This window comes from Calonectris borealis, chromosome 3 (genome assembly GCF_964195595.1).
Source record: "Calonectris borealis chromosome 3, bCalBor7.hap1.2, whole genome shotgun sequence".
In the NCBI taxonomy this organism is placed as follows: Eukaryota; Metazoa; Chordata; class Aves; order Procellariiformes; family Procellariidae; genus Calonectris; species Calonectris borealis.
The window spans coordinates 12,793,946-12,819,420 of record NC_134314.1 but is presented as its reverse complement, the minus strand read 5'-3'; the positions used below and the strand labels follow the sequence as shown (position 1 = coordinate 12,819,420).

The 25,475-nt window shown below is 39.9% G+C and overlaps 1 protein-coding gene across 6 annotated transcripts in view; it reads left to right on the top strand.

Moving 5' to 3' along the window:
* The window catches only part of VSNL1 (visinin like 1), a 90,619-nt gene that overhangs the window by 23,258 nt on the left and 41,886 nt on the right, over positions 1–25,475 (top strand). For 5 of the 6 annotated variants that reach the window (XM_075145020.1, XM_075145017.1, XM_075145021.1 and 2 more), the window contains one exon: positions 16,625–16,791. In XM_075145020.1, the coding sequence (XP_075001121.1) occupies positions 16,630–16,791 (162 nt within the window). In that variant the 5' untranslated portion in view covers positions 16,625–16,629. The remainder of the gene's footprint in view (positions 1–16,624; positions 16,792–25,475) is intronic. The other variant, XM_075145022.1, reaches the window with a different exon arrangement.

The following is a 25,475-nucleotide window of genomic DNA, read 5'->3' as shown; positions in this document are numbered from 1 at the left end:
AATTTTCTGCATAGTATGGTAAGAGATAGTAGGCATAAAAAGTTATCACACATTTTTATAATTTATGGAGAGTGGGGAAAAAAATGAAATGTATTTATAAATGACTTGTGGAGTTGACTAGTGAAGTGAGAAAGTTTGCATATGATTTGAGATTACCCATAACAGTCAGATTTAAATCTGTCTATAAAGTGCTGGAGCATGATTATGTAATACTGAATATTGGGAAGATAAAACGGCGGGTGGATTTGTTGGCAATAAGAGGAAGTTAATGTCCATGGGACAAAATATATTGGTGATTATAGATTAAGTAGTAGAAATCAGGAGAAGAACTGGGCATTACTGAGGATAGATCTCTGAAATTACCAGTTCATGACAAATAGCAGTTAAAATGGCTAGGAAATACTAGGACAGAGGTAGAAGAATGTTCTACTGTATAAGCATGTGGAGCATCCTATCTGTAGTTATAGTCACTTGTATGATAAAGCGTTAGTAAAATCATAAAAAGTCTAGAAAAAGGGAGTAAAGTTGGTTAGGAACATGGAGCATAGGCTAGGCAGAGTCTGACTGTTTCATGATTGATGAGGAGCAAGTGAATCAGAAATAGTCACTGTTGCTCACAGTACAAGAAATAGGGTCACCGATGAAATTGCTGTATAACATTTAATTAAATTATGAAACTGATTTCCACAGGATGTTGTGGAGACCGAGATATAAATGTGGTCAAAAAGGGATCAGACAAATTCAGGAAAGCTAATTTAATCAGTGATTATTAGACATGATAGTCTGGAGAGTCAATGGAGAGAGAACAGCACCTCCAAAGTATGACTCATCCCATCCTAGGAGAAATGTCTTAGATCAACTTGCTGAATCCCTATCTGGAGATGACTGTGTCTCTGTTGGCCTAAATGTCTATCTTAGTGTAGACACCAAAATCTGAGAGCATTAAAGCCAGGTGATTTTGATCCCACTGTAGATGTTATATTCATATACTAAAGTTGTGGGGCATTTTTGCCATTAAAAAAGCTGTGGGTGCAATTAAATGGTGAACATGACATTGACTATAAAGAAAGGATATTTTTCCATTTGTCATCCAAGATATTTTTGTTCTTTCTTAGCAGCAGTTTAACTTGTGTACCTTACTGCAGAAGTATGAGAAATATGAAAGAGATTATATCATCCTCAAAGTCACTCCCAGTCTCTGGAATCATTAGAGAGAGCAAAAACCATTTTTTATCATAAACCTTTTCACCTCCACATTCTCCAGTGATGAGTGAAGTAATCATGAGGTAATGCCAAGGAAGGCAGTGTTTGATATTTCTACAGACTTAAATAGTCCAGGGTAGCTGTCAATGCAGTTGCAGCTGCTTAGTATCATGGTTGGGAATAAAAACATTTCACCACTGCTGTTTCCTGTCACTTGGGAGCAGCAGTTACTGTGAAAGGTACAGTCGCGTGAATGCTGTCCAGGCTGTTCGTCCTTGCCTGTTACCGCCAACAATTCCCCCTCGACTTGGAGAGATACTCCCTGATCGACTTCAGCAGGACCTTCAAGGTTGTCCCACCAAGTGCAACCCTGCTTTAAAATGGAACTGTCTTTTTATGGTTATTTTTTCTTTTCTGTCCAGCACCTTTGTGGTCCAAGTCCGTGGGCCTCGACTATTCCCATGGACAATTCAGCAACAGACAGCCCTAAGTTAGGAAGAAACATCCTGCCCCTTGAGAATTAGAGTTATATGTCATGCTTTCCAGGATTCATAGCCTATAATAATGTCTTTTTCTTGCTAGGTTTTCTGAAGTAGTTTTTCCAGGGCGTCTTTATCTACCAGAGGTAGGCAGTGAATCAGAACAAAATTTTATTTTCCTAGACCATTTAATGGAACTGCAGACTGGTATTTTGGATTTGCAATTTTGAGACCTTTGAAAAGATTTCTGAGTCAGCTTGTCTGTGCTTAGCAACCTCTATCAATTGCTTTATCCTGGTGGATGATAAACTCAAGGAATTCAGCCAGTATTTTTGGTGAAATTCATAATTTCATAATTTAAATGTTTATATAGCTTTCATTTGTTTTCTTTCATATTTTTATCTGCATCACCATTGCTTTTTTCAGTTTTGTTGGATGCATTGCTATGGCCTGTTCCTGAAGTGTTCCTTTGTAACAGCTTCCCGTGTGCTTTGCTGAAGGAATTCTGCATGCACTGATGTCCAAATCAAAAATGTTGCTAGCATTTTTTTTTGCTCACCTTTTTCCGTCATCGCCATAAAGATAACTCCTGAACTGTGTGTCCTAGAAAAACAGCATTTTAGAAAGTAATCTGAAAAGCAAGCATCTCTAAAGTAAAAAAAAAAACCAAAAACCAAAAAACAAACAATAGACTATCCTTTGCAGCTTGAGGCACTGAAGTTCTCATGGATGTTGTGGTACTACAAATGTGTGATACATTGTATAGGTCTCCTCTGTTTCCTCCTCTTTCCTCAGTATAGATTTTATTGTTCTTGGCCATGGTAGATACTACTGAAATTTAGACTCTGTCTCTCTCTTATTTTTTGTCTATGTTTTATTATTTCACCAAAAAAAAGCATGTGTGCATACACACAGATTCAGCTGAGCAAGTATATCAGTTTTATTAGCATAGCCACAATAACCAGTTGTTATAAAAATTTATTCCAGTAGAGCTCTCATTGAAAAACAGTTGGAAGAAATTGTTCCAATTATTTTTAATGTATGAAATTACAAAACTGTGCAGTCCTTTAACATGAGAGGCTTTCTCTCTCTCTCTCTCTGCCTCCCTTTGGCTTATCTTTTAACAGAAAGACCATATGCTGTGATTCATATTTGGGACTTATGAAAAGTTATATGTTTTACCTTGCTGTCTCTCAGAACTATTGTACTGTATAAATGAATTCAAAACTAGAAGAAATAGCTAACAGCTTTTCAATTATTGCATGCCTGAGATTTTCTGTTTTGTGTTTGTAATTAATTTTTTGTTATGAAGGACATACGCAAGGCTTAGAGGCTTGCCATTAAGGTCGTGAAATAATAATGAGGTTCCTGTACTGGGGACACAGAGTCTCCTCAGAGACAGCCAGCTTTCCTTTTGCTTTGTCCTTTCTGCTCACTTTGCAGTTTCTATCAATATTACTGTCAGAGTGCATTCTTTTTTGCAGTTTCTATCAATATTACTGTCAGAGTGCATTCTTTTTTCCCCCTCAATATATAACCTTGCTAGGAGCTCTGTCATCTGTAAAAATACTTAAATTCTTCCAGGAAGAAGGGTTTGTGAGACTCATCTATATTATCTGTCAGTCTGATTTCAAATAGCAATATTACTAGTGTGTGCTAATTAGTGAGGAAGTACTAGGTAATGATTATGTGCATTATTGCTTTTTGATGCTGGGTTTGCCCGTGTAACAGATATTCTGTACTGAAGAACTCATGTTCTTAATCTGCATTAAAGCCCTTTTTACATTTTTAATTAATTGTGTGCTTCATGACAGAAATCGGATTGGCAGCTCTGGAAAATGAAATTCCTAAAGGAGGAAGCACAATGAATACTTCTAAGTTCAGTTTCACGCTTTCTCAGCCTTGACCTTTTTGCTCCAATGTCCATCGAGGATACTAGTCAAGGCCAACAGATGACTTTGAGATCAACTATGACCTGGACCTCTTGTGCATTATTCTATAAAATAGCAAAGGGGACGGTGTATATGGGCAGGCACAAACAACAGGTGAGCTTAGCAGCTCTCCTTTTGGCACTGCTGACATGACAGCTGACTCTGCCTGTGCTCCTTGCTGGTTGCATCTGTGCTAGCATGAACGGCCGGGACGGCTGACAGTGCGTTGGTTAACACAGCATGGCACACCAACATCAGCCTGTTAAGCTAGATCAGAAGCACCTTATTTCCCACCTAACCTTCAGGTGCATAACAAAGCCGTCCTCTTAGCGTAAATGGGGAGTAAGGGAAGGCAGGCATTTTTCATGGACTCCAGAGGGAGAGCCTATAGATACAAGCTTGATGAACTAATTTAGGTGAGCAGGGTTTCTCTGTGATGGCTTTTCCCTGTTGACAAAACAGGATGCTTTGGAACTTAGCTTGTTTGTTAGGCTCAAGTTAGCTGTCTAAATTAGGTGGGCAAGATCTCACTCAACTGATTCAGCTGCTTAAGCAGAGGTGTCTAGTGCCATCTGAAAGGCCCTAGGGTGTCTGAGACATCCACGTGGAGCTAGCAGATACTAACGCAGGCACCAACCGGGACACCCTGTGTCTAGGCAGCTGAGTTGACCTGAGTGGCTTAAGTCCTACCGACCGATACTCGCTAAGGCATCTCGTCCTCTTGTTGCTGTGAGATGGTTACCAACCTGCCTGCTTAGAACTAGATTGAAGGAACTGAAATGTTATTTCAAATGAGCCATCAAACCACTCTAAGTAAAATTATTACATTTATTCCAAACCATAAAAATAAAAGTGATGGAAAAACTTTGCATTTCATAGTAGTGTGATGAAGGAATTTATGTGAAAATTCTATCTTAAGAAAACATTTTCAGGTTTTCTCCTGTGTTTCTTTGATAGTCACTGTTACTGCTGGTCAAATGTTAAGTGTATATTTTTCCTGTTCAAGCTGTTTACATGATTCATTTGCTCACTCGTTTGTATGAGTAACATTTTTGACCACCCCTCAATGTCCAACTCAAAAGTGTAAAGCCATTGATTTCATTCTGCAGAATTATGATTCATCTTCTCAGTAATGTATTTCCTCTGCATTTAATCATGCTCCATCTGAAGCAGTCACAAGGGATAGTTTGGACGATTGGTTTATAATGAATTTGGGGAAAGCGTTGCACCAATGGATCACTAGCCACAATGATGTTATCACTTTGTTTTGACTTTGAAAGGTTTTTAGTAAAATAAAAAAACGTAATCTGCTTTCCTGCTAACCACTTCTGTTAATATTTGTCGTAATATAGTCATGTGGGTTTTAGTAATGTAGTTGTTTAGCATACAGGTCAAAATCGTCAGTTGAAATCAGCTGATTCACAGCTGTCATAGATGCGTGTGCAAGAGCGAGCTAACTCCAGAGTCTTCAGTGCTCCTTTTTTGTGTAGAAATTGAATGAAAGCAAAAGATTTATGTATTAGCTTATATATATTTCAGTTATCACAACGGTATTTATAGACCATATGCTAATATCGCTACTCAGAGTTTTGTTCCAGCCTTTGTCAGTCATAATTGTCATTACAGGACACAGGAGCATGAACAAGATGAAAAAGAGACCCTATCGCTGCTTTGTGAGTTGGGAACAGAGAGGAAACAATCTAGGCACTGATCTTGCTGCTGTTACTCCCAGCAGAGACTGGAGGAGGGCCATACAGTGCTCACCAAACCCGCCTCTCCCTGTGAATCCAGAGCTATGAGGCAGTACCTTGCACTACTGGACATGGCTGCTAAGGAGGCTGTGGTGGATAAAGAGGGAGCTGGGTATTAGAAATGGGTTGGAGAAGACCAAACTTTAATATAGCATTTAGATGGCCAGAGTGAAATTTCTTATAAAGAATACTGTATTTAATAATAATAAATGATCTTACTCTTTGAGGTCAAGACTTTGCTTGGCTAAGAACTATACTAAGGAAAAAGCAGGGAATGACAAGGGCGTGATAAAACAATCTTGAGCAGCCTGATCTCTACAGTTGAGCTACTTAAAACTATTTTGGTTTGGGGCGCAGGGGGGTGTGGAAATGGGTGGAAAAGAGTTAATTTTTCCATTGCTTTGATGGAAGTAAATAGCAGTTCAGGAAAGACTGCCTGATTTGGTAGACGAGCATGTTGTACTTGTAATGGCATTAATCACACCTGAATACAGGTTCTGATACATAGGAATAACAATCAACCTCAGCAAATGTATATCCTTCCTAGTGAGATCAGGAATGGCATTTTGGTTCTAGGTTATCCATTGTCGATGGGCAAGGTAGGATTTTTCTTGCTTCATTTTAAGCATTTAGAAACTCAGTTTCAGATCTAAGCAAGTTTAGAAGGCTGCCTCTACAATCAGCAGAAAGGAAGAGACCCTTGTAGAAGGTGATTCATCCTGTCTTAAAATAAGCATGCATATATTCATCCTGCCTCTTTCAGACATCTCTCTCTGCATGGGGTGAATCACTCTGAAATTTCTGGCCGTCTCCATTGACTGTAGAGTGACCAAAGACAACTGACTTTTCAAACAGCTAACATTTGATGCGATTAATCCTTTGCAGAAAAGTAGGGCAGTATTGTTTAAGAGCTGTGATGAGGAATATGGATATAAATGAAGAGTGGAGCTTGTACCATTAAGGAGAGCCTAATGACTTATGAGTCAGAGATTCGGTCCAAAAAAGGCATGTGATGGATTCAAACCCAAATTAAAATGAGGCTGGAAGGTGAGCAGTAACAGTATCGCTTGGTAAGTATACCAACTTAGAGAATTTGGTTTTGCACATATCAGACATCAGGGTACAGTGACATTTCAAACTAACAAGAAAGCAAACTGATAGCAAATAAGAAGACCTGCTGTAATACAAGTGGAGAGAAAGCATGTATTACTTTTTTTCTAGGCAATTACAACAGAATAAATGAGTATATATTTAAAAACAAACAAAAACTAAGAAAAAAAATGGATGCATATATGTAAATGTGGTCAAGGCAATGGCTAAAGTCTAAAAACCCTTATCGCCAAGCATGAACCATCAATAGTGTTTCTCTCAAAGAAAAGCAGCATTTTATTTAACACGAGTCTCTACAAATTGACAAAAATCCTGTATCTCAGGCAGAGGAAGTGTTGATCTAGTCTGGCATAACAAAACTAGATGGATGTTTACAGTCTCCATAAATGTTGTCCCATGGTTGCAGAAGCAGACTGGAACCTACTCAGGGAAACGATAATCTTCAGGCATGTCTTGTCAATCTTCCTCCCAGAAAAGAGAAGTTTGCAGCAACCATCCCAGAAGAGGTGGAATACTGTATAGTGGATAGATCTCTGAAATATCTAAAAATTGTATAAGCCCCTCTTTTGAAATGCAAGGCTTGGAAAGTGATCATCTGTGCTGATGCATAACTTGTTCCGTGGCCACTCTGAACTAGTGATGTCCAGGAAATTACGGATTTCTCTGTTAACATATCAGGGCATCTCATGAGGGAAGGCCTATTGGAAACCATATTCTAGAATAAAACCTCAGAGAAAGCAATCAATACCTGTTATATTTGGTATAAGGCATATAACAAACTTGTCACAGCAATCAAGGCTCTGATGTTGGAGCATTCTGGATAATCAGACTAACCATCACTCAGGTGATTGGAATGATATTCAGCATATGAATTATTACAAAAAGGTACAGTAAATGTTCTGCATGCATTTTAAGGTTATTATTTACAAGGACAAAATTGAAGAGAATAGACCAGTGAAGAAAATACTCATTTCACTGCTGAAAAATGAGGCTTCTTCCTCAAGTCACACCTCCTTGTTCCTTACTGATGACCACAGCTGATAGAAGTTGGGCCAATAGCAAAAGGAAACTATGGCAACAGGTGTACTTATGTGTTTGTCTGACACTCAGCATTAACAAGCATATTGTTCTTTTCAGAAATTAATCACTAAATTCTCTAGAACTTAAAAGTCACCAAATTCTGTTGAAATATTGGAGAAGTGGATGTGAAAAAAAAAAACAAGTTTGAGTTATGGCATGCAGCAAAGCTAAATGATGGCGTTAACGAGGAAATAAAAATTGTCTTAAGGACCACTGATCATCCAGAGCCCAAGCTTTCTGTAAAAATATGAACACTCTCCTCCTGGTGGTCTAAAAAGAGACTGAGAGAAGGAGCAAGCAAAAGAGGGATTTTGTCCCTGTCTCTCCAAGTCTAAAGCTAAGTGGTAGAGCTTGGAAGCTCTTTTGAGCACTTGTGTCTTATTGAACAACCCAGATAAGTCTCTGCTTTATGCCACGTACCTCCTCCAATGTCCGCTTGCAAAGGAGGAAAGCCAGCTATGGCATGCTGTAAACAGTTTCCCAACCCAAATGAGAAGAGGGGGCAGAAATAAGACCTTGCGATGTACTTCAGGCCACGTGTCTGCAGTTTAGTTTATACACAAGCTACCGGCTTCAGCATCGGGCTTTGAATAGAGCCCTACTGTGACCCACAAGGGTGCATCAGCAGTGGAGCTACTGGTGAGTCTGGTGTTGACCTTGATTTTCATGTTGAAAATGTAGAGAACTCCCTTTTTGTTTTATACCAGACTCAACAGAAGACAAATCCACACTTCTAATGAAATAAATTCACCTAGAGGAAAAAAAGCCCTACATAGCAGTCGTTGTTATGTTAGAGCATCCTCCTGCACAGCTTTTACCCTTTCAAATGTTTTTTTTATTGCTTGAATCTAATTGGATATCCATCTCATTTCAAATAAAATTTAAAAAGATATCTCTCTCTTTTGCTTAAACCTCTTCTCTCCATTTATTATTCAATTCAGTTGGATAATTGTATTCCTTAATGTCATTACTCTCTGTTTTTCCCCATTTCTTTTACACGGGAGAGATTGCAGGCCTGAATCTGATCTTTGGTAAAGCCAGTAAAGTAATCTGAAATCACTGGATTTATTCCAGTTTTTGCTGTAGTGTAATATAAATCAGAACCTAGCCTGTTTGTTTCACCCTTAGTTTGAGGTTTATGTTATCAGCAGTAAATTGTGACTGCTTCTGACTTCAGTATGGTGTTACACAAACACACAAATTCTTCTTATTTTTCACTGATGGACTTCCCATCATTTTGGGATGGGAAGCGTAAGTTTGGTTAAAATCTCAGAATAGAACCATATGTGTTGTGTGAAGGAGAAAGCTGGTAGTTCAGGGTGAGTTTTGCTTCTGAGTGGGGAGAACAACATGTTCCTGAGGTCACTGATGGGCAATATACCAATATCAGCAAAGTATATTAACGAGTGTGGTTCTGTTACGCAAGGTATATGACAGGGCTCAGGGTTGTCCCTGTTTCATGCAAGCTGGCTTAGAAATTGTGTTGACAACTGATGAGAGGAGGTGCTTCGCAAGTTGCCTAGGAAGCGTAGAATCATAGAGTGGTTTGGGTTGGAAGGGAACTTTATCTAGTCCTTATCTCTCACTAGATCAGGTTGCTCAGAGCCCTGTCCAACCTGGCCTTGGACACTTCCAGGGATAGGGCATCCACAACTTCTCTGGGCAACTTGTTCCAGTGTCTCACCACCGTCATTGTAAAAAAAAAAGTTACTCTTTATATCCAATCTAAATCTATCCTCTTTCAGTTTAAAACCGTTGCCCCTTGTACTGTCACTGCAGGCCTTGGTAAAAAGTCTCTCTCCGTCTTTCTTATAAGCCCCCTTTATATATTGAAAGGCTGCAAGAAAGTCTCCCTAGAGCCTTCTCTTCTCCATGCTGAACAACCCCAACTCTCTTAGCCTTTCTTCATGGGAGATGTGTTCCAGCCTTCTGATCATTTTTTGTGGCCCTCCTCTGGACCCACTCCAACAGGTCCATGTCTTGTACTGAGGACCCCAGTATGCCCAGGTCCTTCTCTGCAGAGCTGCTCTTAATCCACTCATCTCCCAGTCTGTACTGATACTGGGGATTGCCCCAACCCAGGTGCAGGACCTTGCACTTGGCCTTGTTGAACCTCATGAGGTTTGTATGGGCCCACTTCTCCAGCCTGTCAAGGTCCTTCTGGATGATACCCCTTCCCTCTAGCTTATCAGCTGCACCACTCAGTGTGGTGTTATCTACCGTTGAAGCATTGCTGTTGGACAAGGTCATTTTAGTTGTAGCCTTTGGTTCAGATGGGGAAATTCCTCTTCTCTTCCACATGTACTCTTCCTTGGGTACTTACTCCCATGCAGCTTTGGGTATGAGATCGTTGCGTTTTTTGCATGTGAAAGACAGGCTATGGCTCCGGATTTCTTCTTCTGTGAAACAGTAAGTGTATTTGAAGGAATGAAGCATCTATGTGGCTTGATAGCCTGCTTCTATCTATCCTTCATGCTGACATTAGTAGAGAAAAGGCAGTGTCAGAAGTAGCCTGAGGAGAAAGGAACAATGCTGGCAGTTGTCAAGAGTTATAGTTATTATCAGCACACAGCTGGAAATTTGATAAACAGCCTGCTCAAAAATAATATGAAAATTATTCTGTTACTGTAGATTATACACATAGTTCTCTGCTTTCCCCAGCATTTAATTGTTTTTGGTTTTGTTACCCCTGTATATGTATGTATGTTGGAGTCTATATGGTGTTTAATGTACCATTTATAGATTTGTATTGTGTCAGAGATTGCAAAGACACCCACCACACTCGCCTGCTCAATGCCTGGATTTCACATGTAGTCCCCAGGAGTCAGCACGTTCCTGTGGGAACTTGTGGGCTGGGAGTGGGCAGAGGGGTGGGGATGAAGCACAGCTTTCCTTCCAACCTAATGAGTGCCTGCCAGCACAGCTGAGCTGGCAAAGCGAGTGTTGTCATTTGCTTCTGGCGTAGTCCACACGACTCATTCCTGTTTCCCAGAGCCAGGGAAGAGCAAGAAAAACATGCACCGTACAAGGGAACTCAATGCACAAACCTCATGAGGCTGCAGAGGTGTTGATTGACTAACCCCTTCAGCTCTTGCAGGATTACTGGGAAGACACGAGCATGAACATGGGCAGGTGTCAAAGCAGCCAAAATATACGGAGATAAGTTGGGGTAGCCCTGTTCAGTTAGGTGCCTGTGCCCAGGGACATAAGGCGAATCTCCCTGCACTCCTGGAGTCAGTGAGGGGAGGGAGGTGACCGCAGTCATCAGCGCATCTTCTCCAAACGATCCTTTGGATGAGCCCTTTTTCTCTCAGCTACCCGTGGAGGGAATGTAGTGAAACTAGGCAGCTACTGTGGATACCAAGAGTTAGGAGGTATGACTGCCCCATTCCCCCCTAGCTGTTTCACAGAATCACAGAATCGCCGAGGTTGGAGAGGGCCTCTGGAGGTTCTTTAGTCCAACCCCCTGGTCAAGCAGCGTCAGCTAGAGATTATTGCTCAGAGCTGTGTCCAGTTGGGTTTTGAGTATCTTCAAGGATGGAGACTCCACAACTTTTCTGGGTAACCTGTTCCAGTGTTTGATCACCTGCACAGTAAAAAAGCATTTTCTTACATTCACGCAGAATTTCCTGAAGTTCCGTTTGTGCCCATTGCCTCTTGTCTCTCTGGGCACCCCTGAGAGGAGGCTGGCTCTGCCATCTTTGTTCCTCCCAGTTGGGTATTTAGACACACATTGATAAGACCCCCTGAGCCTTCTGTTTTCCAGGCTGAACAGCCCCAGCTCTCTCAGCCTTTCCTTGTATGACAGATGCTTCAGTCCCATCGTCCCCTTCATGGCCCTTCGCTGGACTCACCCCAGTAAGTCCATGTCTGTCTGGTACGGGGAGCCCAGCACTGGACCCAGCACTCCAGATGTGTCTCACCAGTGGTGAGCAGAGGGGAAGGATCACCTCCCTCAACCTGCTGGCCACACTTTTCCTAATGCAGCTGGAAAAGAAAATGGTTTTCTATATCTGGGTTTAAGGAAAGCAAGCAAAACGACACAGAACTGGCTTTTTAGGGACATGGTTGGACATTGTTGGTGCTGCTTCTCAAAGGAATTTGGGTCCTTTTTCAGCACAAATACGAGCTCTTCAGCAGCACGCAGTTTACTCTTCCTCAGGAACAGCCGGAGTTATATTTGTTTGCATTTGGTCCCTTTGAACATTGAACACTTGCCGAGGAGGCCAAAGGGGAATGGAGAGGAGGGGAAAGAGGAAGCAGGTGGGAATGGAGCTGTGTTAGCAACAGTTTGGGGGTGTTTTGAAATCGTTAAACAGCAAACAAGCTTCCCTAAATCATGTTTGGCTATTGAACTTGAACTTTTTTTTTCCTTCTTCGTAGGTCTTTAATAAAATTTTGGTTTGTAAAACTGTGCTCACACTGGCAGTTTAGTTGTGGCAAGCCAAGTGGGAGAGGCAGACCTGATAAACCTGTGCAGGAATTGCTGTAAAATATTCCAGGGAAGAAACCTTGCCATTGGCCAGGAGGTTTGGATGATGACGGTGTGGAGAGCGGAGAGCTTTTGAAACAGCACGAGCATGTGTGGGACATGTGATAGCATTGCAGGAAAGATACCAAACAAAAGATATAAACAGGGAAAATCTTTTTTAAAACTAGGTATGGTCTTAAAACTGGAGGAACCGTCTTCCTCTTCCTGCTTGTGACTTAATGCCCGTTACCTCCAAAGCCCCCGGTAAATCGTATAAAATCAGTTTGCTAAGCCATGCTGCTGAGTCATTTTAGAATAACTTCCAGCTGCTGCTGCAGCCCTTTCCTGCTTCCCGGGCTGGCTGGCGTGGACCTCCTGAGGTCCAGCGGGGCAAAGAGCAGGCAAAGACATCCTCATATTGTCCCTGCCTGCTGCTGGCACAGCCCGGGCGGCTTCAGGTTGGGATCGGTTGTTTAATAAAATTCCATCTTTTAAATCTGACCCTCCTACGGACCTGCAAAAGCAGCAATTAAGGTGTTACTTAATGAAGTACTGAAGTACTACTATACTAAGCATTTCTGAAAAGCTTGTTTCTCTGGGTAGCAGATGGCCTCTTTGCAGCATTTCAGCCAAGAGGATGTGTTTTTAAACTCAACCTTCATTGCTGTTGCTACTTGTGGCACAACAGTAGAGTTTTAGTGTTTTTCTTGATCTCTAATCTGGATTGTGTTGCCCTTGCTAGTATTAATAAGCACTCTCCTGCCAGAGTAATCTCATTGGGAACAGACTTGACACCTTTACTGATGCTAAGTGCCACCCACGTACCTGGTCCCTTGTTTATCATGAATCTCTCCCCCACAATGGTTTGGAATCGAAGCATGTTGCTTTTTTGTTTGTTTTCTTGTTTGTTTGTTTCCCTTTCATGATTTTTGCCAATCAGAAAATGCAACAGGAGATGAATAACAGTGCTTGGATTGTCACATTGCATGGTTGGACGCATGCAAGTTGGAAGCAAATTTATTATTTAAAAGAATAAAATTTACTGAACAAAGAAATGCTTGCAGAGTGACCTTTCCTCCTCTTGAAAACTTAGTGATTGTGCAGCTGTTCTCTCCTGTCTTTTCCTAATGCATATGCATAGTTTTTCAGAAGGAAAAAACATGTTTGGGAAACCATGGTTATAAGTTAATTAAAAATAGTTTTCATTTTAGAAAATTAAATGTGTTGGCAGTGGCATACTCATTGCTAATGGGTGATTGTACTTTTTCAATAATAATAAGAGATTTAATGAAACTCTAGAAGATGTTAGAATATGATTAACTAGATAATCTATGTATTTGAGTTTTTATTCCCAAATAAGCTGGATCTGCCAGAGCCAGAAGTGTGAGTTTATATTTGATAATTATACGAGATTCTTGAGCTTTCTTGCAGATTGTAATTCAATTCCATAAGAAGAGAACTTTAAAATGAGAAGAAAGAATGAGTGCCTCTAATTGCAGGAAGGCGTTGTGACCGGCTTGGTCAGCTTATTCAGTCCCTCGTCTCAAGCAGAGCCCGGCAGATTACGCACGGTACTGTGCTGGAGCAGCAGATAAGAGATAGCAGAACCCAGCAGTCCCAGATCATACCTTCCTCCAATACTGGTTTGGTTCTGTGGGAAAAATAGTTTCTGAAAGTGTTGATCAAGGTGTCAGCTGTGGTTTTCATTTACTAGAGGATATTATATGGCGAGGTACATTAGGGATGGCTGGAAGGTGTTTGGGACTTACTGGACAACCTATGGCAGAACAAGCAGCTGACCAAAACTAGGGACCTGTATCACAGAGGCAGAAAACTGATGTCTTGTTTCGCTGAATCGGATGATAGAAAAGGTCATGTGTGGATATGTTTGTCCAGCTCTTTATTCATGTATTCTTACATATGTGTAGACACACTCCATTTTCTGTAGTCTTTTACGTCCACATTACTGAAAACAACATCGCTAACTTTGGAAGATGGTGCTGAGATTCACGGTTCTGTCTGCTTCCACGTCTGTGTAGTGCCAGGTCTGAGGGCTGTAAAGCTAACACGATAAATACAGAAAAGTTGCTATTAATTACAGAAAAATTGTCAGTCAAAACCACCTGATTTTTGCCCATTGAAGATGCTTTTTTTCATGCGTAAGGGTTGTGGAGTTAAATATTAGTGGGGATAAGAATCCAGTTGAAAAGAGTCAAGTAAAAGCACACTTGGCTCAATTAAGAGAGCCAAAAGATGCCTTATGAATCCACCTAAGGTAGTTACTGTAATTCCTGGGAATCTTTAAGAGTCCTCTGGCTCCTAAGCAAAGCACCTTATGACTGCAATGGGTAACACAGTTTAAAGGAGAAAAAAGAAAAAGGGGGAAATAAACAGGCCCTTTAAAGATTAAAACAAATAAAACAATCTATTGTTTCACTTAAAAGCCATCTGAGCTGGAGCTAGAGAAATAACTGTATTAGTCCACTTTAGTCTCTATGGGATTTAAATTCAGATTATGCCAAATTCAATGTCATACATGAGAAGATGGGAACTTCAAAGGTAAGGCTGGGGCAATTATTCCAAATACTATAAATTGCAAACCCGTCGTTTAGTCAAAATGGCTAATTTCTGGACATCTGTGCGTACAATTAGGCCTATGGCAATTAACTGAAAGGTTGAACTCTCCCATATTTGTGCTAAATTTACCAAAACGTGTGGATGGGAGCTTGGCAAAGCTTCAAAGTCAGTTTAGAGCAAGCAGTGTGCTGCCTTTAATTAACAGCTGGGTGGGTCCTTGTCGCGGGTTTTTGTAGTTCAGAGAGGATGCAGGGCCTCGAGCGAGAAAGCCGCGTGGCATCTCACAGCATTGGTGGAGGAAGGATGTGCAGAGCCGGGGGAAGGAGGATCTGCTTGCTGGAAGCACCCCAAGAAATGGTGGCTCACTTCCACCTCCAGTTACATCTGTGCACAGCACAGTGCACTTGTCTGGCAGCCGCGTCCCGAAGGTGTTGAGGCATTTCTGGCTGGAGTTTCTAGCCTGAGGGGTTGTGGCATTTTGTTCTTTCTGATGACCGAATTTCCCAACTTTGTACCAGCTGAGTGCTTTGACGAAAGACACCTTCCTTCTCGGTGTCGGGGATGTTTGTGCGGCCAAGTCGTGTGCTGTCTCGGCAAAGGGGTTTGCTGCCAACCCTGCTTGTCCTGGTGGGCTGGGAGCTGTGGGAGGGGGTGAGAGCAGACCAGGGAGGGACGTTGCCAAAGGTGACGTGCCATGAGGTGTTTCAGGAAGAGACCTGGTGCCGCTGGTAGTATGGCACCGGGGGATGTGTTGGTCACACACAAACCAGGAGGAATGGTTAACTTTGCACCTGCTCAAGGAAGTTTCCCATAAAGGAAATTATATAAATATATTGATTCATTGGAACAGAGCAAAGTATGTCTTTCTGAGGAGAAAGGAATTTCCCCTTCAAAATAGGGGAAGATGCCAAAAGCAATAGATTAATATCAGGAATGGTTGGTGATACGAACTAGAAATCAATGCATTCAGTGTGGTGCTGTCATTAGAGATAGATACTGGAAGGTAAAAATGGAAATGCTAAGCTAAGCTCAGGAAAGAAATTGTTCATCACTTTGAGGTTCTGTACAGGACAAGTTAAGTACTGTCCGTCATCTGATTAAAAAATAACTGAAGGACATCTCCTGTCATGAAACAAACTGTAGTACAATGTGAAAAAGTTTAAAAAAAAGGATTTCTCAAAAGTTCTCTCACAGGACATCTTTGGTCAAACGTCAAAGGACCTGGAAATATCTCAAGGGGTCAACATGAGTAGTACTGAAATTACTGCATTTGTCTATACACACATGCATATTTTGTGTTTCTGTATGTTTTATGTTTAATATTTGTAAGTATGCATACAAAATGTGTATAACAAATGTAGTGGATATCTCCAGTGTTAACAGTGATGGGACAGAAACCATCTATTGTGTATCAACTATACAGTAAATATATTCATATAAATATAGTTATATATATGTATATATACACATATATGTGCATATATATAAAAATTACATTTGTTTTTCCAGTTTGGTTTCATCATTTTTTGAGACCAAGTGTGTGGACTCTCGCGTTGCTTCCTCCCCGTGGATCATCTGTCCTGTCCACAGCCTTGTACCTGTGAGGAGCAGCTCTTAAACATTGGTGTCGTATCAGGAGAGATTTTCAAGACAAAGATAAAGAGGAATTCTGTGGACATCCCTGAATCTGTGAAAAGTTTTGTTAAATTCAAAGAAAAAGTGAAGTCATCTTTTTCAGCCTTAGTGTAAAGAAAAGCTAGAATTTACCTAACTTGAAGGCAAATAACTCTGTCTCCAGGCCTTAAGACTTCTAAATGAAAGAAGAATGTTGTCTTTTTCACCATTTCAGCCTCTAATATTCAAACATAGCTTAGGTTCCTGTTCACTAATGAATCTGTGAAGTTGTGTTTGACTAAAAGCAGCAGTGAGTACAAAACAAGTGATGCGTTCGAGCTGTCACTAATTCCAGTTTAAAACGTTCACAGCAACTTGGCTAATTGTATGAATTTCTTTCTTTTTAAGGCAGAATGGGGAAACAGAATAGCAAGCTGGCCCCTGAGGTGATGGAGGATCTGGTGAAGAGCACGGAGTTCAATGAACACGAGCTAAAACAGTGGTACAAAGGATTTCTAAAGGACTGTCCAAGTGGTAGACTGAACCTTGAGGAGTTTCAGCAACTCTACGTAAAAGTAAGTTAATAAGTTCCTACTATATGGCCATAGAAGAGGTTACAAAGTAATGTAAAGCAAACATACCATCAAGAACTGCCATTCATTTAGACCACGGAATGCCTTTGCTAGGGGAAGCAATGGTGAAGACAAGGAGATAAATGGGGAGTGCAACCCTCATCATACCAGCCATTCGTATAGCTACAGTGATCAGAACCAAAAGTTTAGGAAAAAAGCTGTGATTTACTCACAAGAAATATACTCTCTGTCCTCTCTTTCATCTTCAAAGAGTGGTTGTGGTCCTGTTCAATAAACCGCACTGTACCTGTGTAGTACCACTGGAATATAAACCGTGTGATTGCTGGACCTGCTCATATAAAAGACTGTACTTCTTTTGGTTTCAGCAAAAGTGGTGAAGTTTTGTAGCAGTAAGTCCTGCAGATAAATTATGCACTGTGCACAAAGGATTTCTTTCTCTAAATTTTAAGTATTGCCTTACTTTTTTCCCTACTGTCTCTTTGCCCTCGTTATATAGGAAAGGAAAACCAGGCTACTTGGTTTATTTTCTTCTTATTTTCCATTATTTTATCAAGTTCATTGTAGTCTTCTCCTTACATTTATTATGTATTTATTCTGTAACAAGAAGAGCATGGGGGCAGCATAAGAAGTGTATTCGTGTTACAAAGATAATTATATTTTAATTCAGAATCGAGTGTCTGCCTAAAGGTCAGAGACTTCAAAGTAATTTTAATTAGGAAAAATATTGGATGGTGATGATGAACACTAGGATCAGAATGGTTCATAAATACAATGTGAGGCTGAATAAAAATAAAAAAGCTTTTCAAATGTAAGTAGTTAATATTGAGCACACTGACAATTTCTGCAAACACGTGGGACTATCTTTCCCCTTAAATGCCTGCTACAGTCCTTTCCTAAATTTCTTCAGCCTTGAACCAGATCACTCTGCGAATTATTAACTAGGCCCTTTTTCTTTCTAATGAATGGTCTAACAAAAACTGCTAACTCCAGCTTACATAAATAAGCTTCTGTCTTCATATTTTAATATTTATAGCTCAAGATGTTGCCTCACAATTCTTTCTTAAGAAACGACTGACTTTTTAATAACTGTTATTTTCAGATGAAAGAATTTTTACTGCCTCAGGTATTGTGCTTGTTACTGGCTGATAATTTACAGCTTCCATTTTAAACAGTACTTGGTGCACATCCACCAAGATCAGACATCTAATAATTTCTCTTACATGTTTCTGAGGAAAGTAAATGGCCTTTACAAAATAGGGGTTACTAATAAAGTACGTCAACTGTTTAACTCTAGAAATCATTATTTTCTTTTTGGCAAATCACAGTAAAGGGATTAATTTTTTTTTTTTAATGATTTTGTGTATTGTGGGGAGAGATAGCTCGAAACTGTTAGGACTTCCTCCCTGCAAAGGGGTGTTCGAAGTGTTCACAGATATTTCACAAGATACTTCACTCATGAAGAAATATCAGAGAGTAAATTCAATATCATGTTTACAAAAATGGTAGTATAAAAAATAACACAAAGAGCACATGAAATTTGGAGACAGCTCTGTAGTCTTACTAAAATGCAATATCTGGCTTTTAGTTTTATGGGCTCATATATTTTTAGATATGCACATCAAATAAGATCGTCTCTCTTGCTTTGGTAGTCATGGGTTTTGAGATCTGCTCTGTAATGGTACTGTCATATATTTAGTCCAGTTTATTGTCATTCTATATATAATGTCTATATACAGGGCTAAATAGTAATTTTGCAGAGGAGAAATATGATTAGCTGTAGTAAATCCAGAGCCTTACTTCTCCTTCTGTCACAGAAATGCTTGTAAAATAATGGCCCTGGGCTCTCCGAGCAGCTAATAGTCTGAGTGCTGTCAGTGGTGGCGACTTCTCCTATGTAGGACGTTCTGCCTGCCCCGGCTGCTGGCTGCAGACAAAACCCCAGATGCAAAATTTGATCTTTCCAAGAGGAGCCACCAGCAGGAGACCCAAATCATTATGATTATATTAACAGCATTTCAGTTCCTTTAATGCATATTCAGGGTGAAAATGTATGAAGCGTGTATTGATTAAAAATTCCTCTGCATGAACTTATAGTTGAGAGGGATGACATTTTATCTCTTGGTCTGAACTGGATTTTATTGAAGAAGATTTCCATCAATAAATATATCTGGAAAAGAAATACAAGACTTATATTCAGTTCAGATTTACATTTTCTTAAGATGACACCATTTCTTTGTTCATGAGAGTTGTGTAGTGCTCTTCCATGTGGATTGATAAAAGGGTGTTGGTCATCAGACTAAGATGCAAAGAAAGCTCTTCTTTTACTCACACACAATAGAAAATATCCTTAGCTTAAAGAGCAAAAACATTTTAGGCTGTATCGGGAGCACTATTTTGAGGTGAATTTCCTGATTATCTCAACTTACTGCTCTTCCATCGTAATTACAGAGTGGGGTGCACAATCTTGGGGCACAGAAACTTCATTTTTTCTGAAGAAATGTAACCAGAAGATGTGTCCTGGGATCACACCTAATGTATTGCTGTATCTAGTGCCTGCTAATAAGCTGGAGTTGGTCTGAAAGAAAACATCCAGAACATGTGTGATGTGGGTGTCAGGTCCTCAACACTAACTGTTCCACTCTACATATTTGCATCAATTGCATTGTGCTGTTTACTGATGTAGATGAAGACTGTATTGACTAAAGGGGGAATTACTCTAGCTTGGCTTGGAAGCCTTTGCTATTGAAGTTTCCATTATGAATACAAATCATGCAGTGCTTAAAATAAATAGCAGTTATACAAATGGACTCTACAGAAAAATTGCTTGCAGTGCTTTTAGTGGAAGTGTCTATAAAAATATTTAGTCAAGAATATCTGTTTTAAATAAGCAGCTAATAGGCAGAAATATACTTTATGCTGTTGCATATTTAGCATTGTTGGCCATCTAACAGATTCAGTAAAAAATATTGGTACATTTTTGGGTGGATAGATTCTTCTTGGGATCCAGAATCTGTGGCAAGCTATTAGGGCTCATGTTTCCCTCCATGTTACTGCATGAGGTGAATGCTTCAGCAGTTTTTGAAATAGTTTGTTGAAGAACTGTTTATATACTCTAAGCCCAGAGCCACAAAGAGACCTAAATGCTGAAACACCGAGTTAGCTGCCCTAACAGTCTGCACAGAGGTTGGGAGGGGGAGAAATTTGTGGATACAATTCTGAGAAAGCTGAAAACCAAGCCAGCATGTTGTAAACAAATGTGCCAATGCAAAACCACAAGGTAATGCTCAGGACAGGAATTTGTATTAAACTCTACATTTCTCCAGGGTATATGCATCTGTTTTCCTATGGGAGTTGCATCTTTCAAACCTCTCCTGCAGAGAACTATCTAGGACATTAGAAGTCAAAGCAAAATCAAGTGACTGGAGTCCTTTTTCTTCCTCTCTTAAATAACAAAGATAATGTGAATGCCTTATCTTTATCACAGTGGTTTAAGTACTCATCAAGCTGTAGGAAACTCTGAATCAATTATCATGTCCCTGTAAAGAGTTTGAATCTGCACTGCTCACCCTCTCATTGTTCTACCTGTGATGAGACAGGCCCTTCTGGGCTGCTGGCAATATCCCAATGAACCCCTTTTTCTGCAGGAAATAGTGATAGGTAGCATCGGACGGTCTGGAACCTACAGTTTCCATCCTCAAAATGAATATCCTAACTATTAAGCTTAACCCTTGCTTGCTTTCTTCATTTTCCTTTTTTCTATCCTAAAAAGTCCTTAATTCTTTTATCTTACATAAAACATCATTAGCATTGTGGGCAGAGAGCTGAAGGAATTAATATGCAAAAGAGTCATTAAAATAAAATATACCAATGAAACATTCTGGACTGTTCCTATCGTTCTTTAGGGTTTCTTGCAGTCTAGAGGGCCAAATACATTTTCCTTCAGATCTTTTGAATTCACTGGGTTTAGATGAATATGCCCTAGAGTGTGTAAGTGTGCATAATCAGTGCTAATGTTCACAGGAATTATGCATGTTTATTAAGTGGAAAATAGGCTTCTATATTGTGATACTTCTTGGAACTGGGTCACTGAACATGAGAAGCATATCCTCTGGATTAATAACAGAAACAAGCACCAACGGTCCTTTAACTGTAAGGGTAGGGTTGGGAGTGATCATGATATAATGCTAGCATTAAATAAAGTAATTTGCTTTGTGAATTTATTGCACATCTATTATTTAGCTATGTTTTGGGGTTTTATAGATAATGTTTAAATAAAAAAAATAGTAACGCCATTTGATTAATTACAATCAAATGGTTTGTCATATTTTTGGCTTCTATCTCACATTTCCTGTCTTGAAGGGAATTGATTTCTAGTCCCTCATTTTAATATGTGTAGAACAAAAGAATCTCAAAAATCTATTGAAATTTAAGTGGGTATATTTGCAGCCTCTTTTTCTCTATCCACATTTTCAAGACAGACTAGCATCTTTCTAAAGATGGCACAGAGCTCCTCAAAATGTTAGGTTAGAGCTGCGTTTCAGGCTTTCAGTGGCTGTGAAGAAGTGGGATTCCAGAACAGCACAGCTGTGTTTACAGATGCCCCTAACATAGATGCAGTTGCACTGACAGAAACTGATTTTCCTGGGATCATCTCTTTTAACTGCAGGAGCTGTGCTGGTTTTACAATTGCGGTTTGGCCGCTTAAGCTCTCCCTATAATAGGAGTACTTTTTAGTTATATTATACCACAGTTAGGTATATTATACCCAATCTAATTAATATATTTAGGTATATTGTACCAATCCCGTATTGCTAAAGAACAACAGCATGTTTTGAAATCAGGCATATTATCGAAAATACTGATGTATCTACTCATACAATGATTTTAGCCCACGCTGTGGCTCCCTTCCAGAAGATCACATCTGGGGTGCTAGCAGTCTTCCTGGACAGTATGACAGTACTTTCTTTGGATGCACCACCTAAAATTAACTGCAACACAGAAAACATGATATGTATTTATTTATAAACACAACTCTCAAAAATCCTTAAACAGGTTAATAGTACTGCTGTGTTACTGAATTTTTAAAACAGTGATGGAATAATAAAACTATTATTGTTACGTTAGAGACAATTAGAAACGGCATTGGATGCAAACAAGTAAAGCAACGAATAGCTCTGATCCAGGGACATTACAAGGCGGCTCTATAAGAAGCAGCACATATGTAGATAGACACATAGAGGCAAGAAAGAAATAACAGTAACATCATTGGCATCAGTGAAGTTTTACTTTGCGGGGGTCTGTAGAACAATCTATGAGGTAAAGATTCTTAATGCATTCTTTAGGCACTTAATACAAATCTGCACGTTTGAGACAATTACAGTAAGATCATTAGAAACAAATGCTCCTAAAGAGTAAAAAACCTTTCACCAGAAGTGCACTGAAAGTTCCTGTGGAAGGAGAACTAATATAGCAGAATCCAAAAGGCAGTATGCTGAAAAGCAAATGTATTTGTGGTCCAGCATTATCACAGGGGAGTGCTTTTCAGAATGAAGTTCATGTTTAGTGCTCCAAAGCTGTATTAAAATTGGGTTCTGATAACTTTAAAAACAAAAGAGATCGCAACTGCTTTTCAACAGGACTTGGTTAAAAAAAAAGGCATGGTCTTGTTGCCTGGATGTTTTCCATGCAAAACTGCTTTTGCCATTATTCCTCCTCCTCCTTCTCCTTATAAACATGAATAGGCAGGTGCTGTGCCAAAATGCAGGTCTACTAGAAAACCACATAAGAGGTTTATTATATGTTTCAAACAGAAGCTGAGATTGTGCTGCATGAATTTTAAAACAATGGGCCAGAATGCTTCTTAAATATAAAACCAGAATGAAACGAACCCCAAAGGCAGTATTAACTTTGAAGCTGACTTTGATTCAGGGAAAGGGAGGATACTGGTAGCGTGCCCTCCTGCTGCATTTCTGCCTCTGCACTGATCCCAGGAAAAATAATGGCTGGACTTAATATCATTTTATGGAACATCTTTTAAAATCTGTTTCTAGTAAACGGAGCTTTAAAGATCAGCAACCATATTGAAAAATAAAATACAGTAGATAAACATGGATTCTCATTTAAGCTGCAAAGTAAAATGAAAACAGTAATTTTCACAAGAGGACCAGCACACTAGATAGCGAACTGTTCTGAAAACACGGCTGTAAATCACAACACTGAGTACTAAGAGCCTTTAATAACGTAGAATGGAGTCAGTTTAGATTGAAATCCTAATCTCACTGAAGCTAATGGGAGTTTTCATTCCTGATCCTTATTTAAGATCTTGAAATTGTTTATCATCGTGAGCCCCAAGTCCTGTGAAGTCTGGTGCAAGCTCCATTAACGTCCAGCCCTACAAGCTGGATCTAGAGTCTGGAGAGCTCCTCTCATCACGTGTAAAGAACGTACACATTGCTAGCTGTCATTTAAAGGCAGCAGTTATTTAAAAACTAAGTCTGTATGGATGAGTGGTGAGAGTAAGGGTCCTGAAGTTAGCAGAAAAACAATTTCAGAGGCAAAGCAGGACAAGTCCTTTTCTTTTTGCAGCATTATGGCTAGAGACTAATTTTAAAGACTACATTATATTTTTCTTTGCTTCTGTTGTGGAGCATGTAATGCCCCATATCCTCCAGACGATCTCTGGAGACTTTGAATCTAGAAAATGAGAAAGTCGGACAACTCTAAGAGATGAAATCTAAATAGCTAAATCTTAATTGCTCCAAATAGCAGCTTGTGGAGTGTCCAGCCTTGTGGGTGAATCTTCCTGATGCTTGAACAATTCAGTAACGTATGCTGACACCCCCTCCATGGGAGGCAGGAATGACGGTCACATGAATCCATAAAGCAGTCCGACTGTCCAAAGGCATCTCCAGGGCTCACAGAGTTAGCAGATGTGTGGGGATGTGAAGGCTTAGTCAAAACCTCTGATTATTACTAAGTATTGAATAGTTCTGTAATTCTGTGGTTATGTGTGGTTCCTGGAGACACTCTAAACTAACATCAAGTCCAAAGCATTGAAGAGGGTATGTCTGGCCAGGGCAAGATGATCTAGCCTGGAATGCTTAAAAATCTCACCATGTACATGCATGCTCTAGTTTCCAACATATAGTCTGATAAAAGAATCCAGGCTGGGTAAATTTTCCAACAATAACATGCAAATGACTTTTACTTCATCTTTTATTTTGAAGGAAGCTCACCAGTTCCAAAAACTGCCATGCATTTTTATAACGGACCTTGTTCCATTACAGCCCACCTTTGCTCTGTGTTGGATTTCTCAGAGAAATCAAAACGATGAATTTGGGATACTGTAATTATTTCTGTAGCAAAACACTGAATTCATTAATATGGTTATGCTTTCCCTGAAGGGTAATACAGAAGGAGTGGTGCAGCTTGGATGGAGACAGCCATTGTTAACAAAAAATTTCAAAGACCTCAAAGAAAAAAAAAACCCAACAAATTGTCAGCTCCAAGTCCCATAGCTGTTATGGTGTTCAGGCCTACTATTTGTTGTAACAGTACTTACTGTACCATTGTTAGGTAGTCCTCACAGCAGTCGTCAAGACTGATCAGTGGTTGACAACCTTTACCCAACCTGTTGCAAAAATCAAGTGTTTGGGACTTCCTTCCTCCTGAAACTTCCTGTTTCCTAGCTCCCTTCATACCACCGCAGCGCCTTCCTTCTCATCACAAGGAAGGGTGTTCATGAAACCAGTGAAAAACCTTGAGGATGTGCAGTGGAGAGAGGGAGTTGTGATAATGGCTGTACTTTTTTCCGAGATATTCCCTTCTCTTGCAATCTAAATAAAAAAGCCATGAATGCAGCATATAAAGTCTCCATATTATGTACGGATAGGTGAGATACAAAAAGGTTAAACCACTTGCTTGATGTCTCTGGCAAGGTCAGGATTGAAATTATTTCACAGGTCAAAATATAAACCTCCCTTATTTTATTTCTTTGCAGGGAGGTTTTTTTCCCTACAGAATGGCATGGGATGGGGTTTCTTTCACTTGCTGGGTTCATACACGCACATTAGTGTGGCACTTCTGGTCAGACTTTAATCGAATGTCTACTCTAGATGTACACTGTGATCTGCAGTCTACAGTTAAGCTGTGACCACATCTTAGTGGAAACCTGTCTTTTAGGTCTTCAGTAACTTTGATTTGGAAAACTGGATCATCCTAAACTTGTTCTGAAGGCTAGTAAGCATGTGTTTTTGTTACTTGAGACAAAGTGAACTAAGGTCTTTCAGGGACTTTAGCTTGTCACATTTCTTGAACTGTAAACATTTCTATTTGTTTAAAATATAAAAAAAGCTGTTTGGTATTACAGGGTTCCTGAAGGAGCTTTTGACACCAGGGGACTTCATTTCAGCTCCGGCCTAAACTAATATGATGTAAAGTATTTTGTTTTAAAACACAGAAGTGTTTTCCTCTAGTATTAGAGTCTGCTTCCAATATCTCACTTGTACCAAGGCTGGGGCTGAAAACAGCGTTCTTGTTTCGTAAGCTACAAACGGGAACTTGGTGCTCTGAACCGAGTCCCTTCACCCTGATGCGACGTCTCTGACTCCATATCTCAGCTTCACCTCCCCCTCTCCTCCTGGGGAACTCACTGGTCCTTCAGGAAA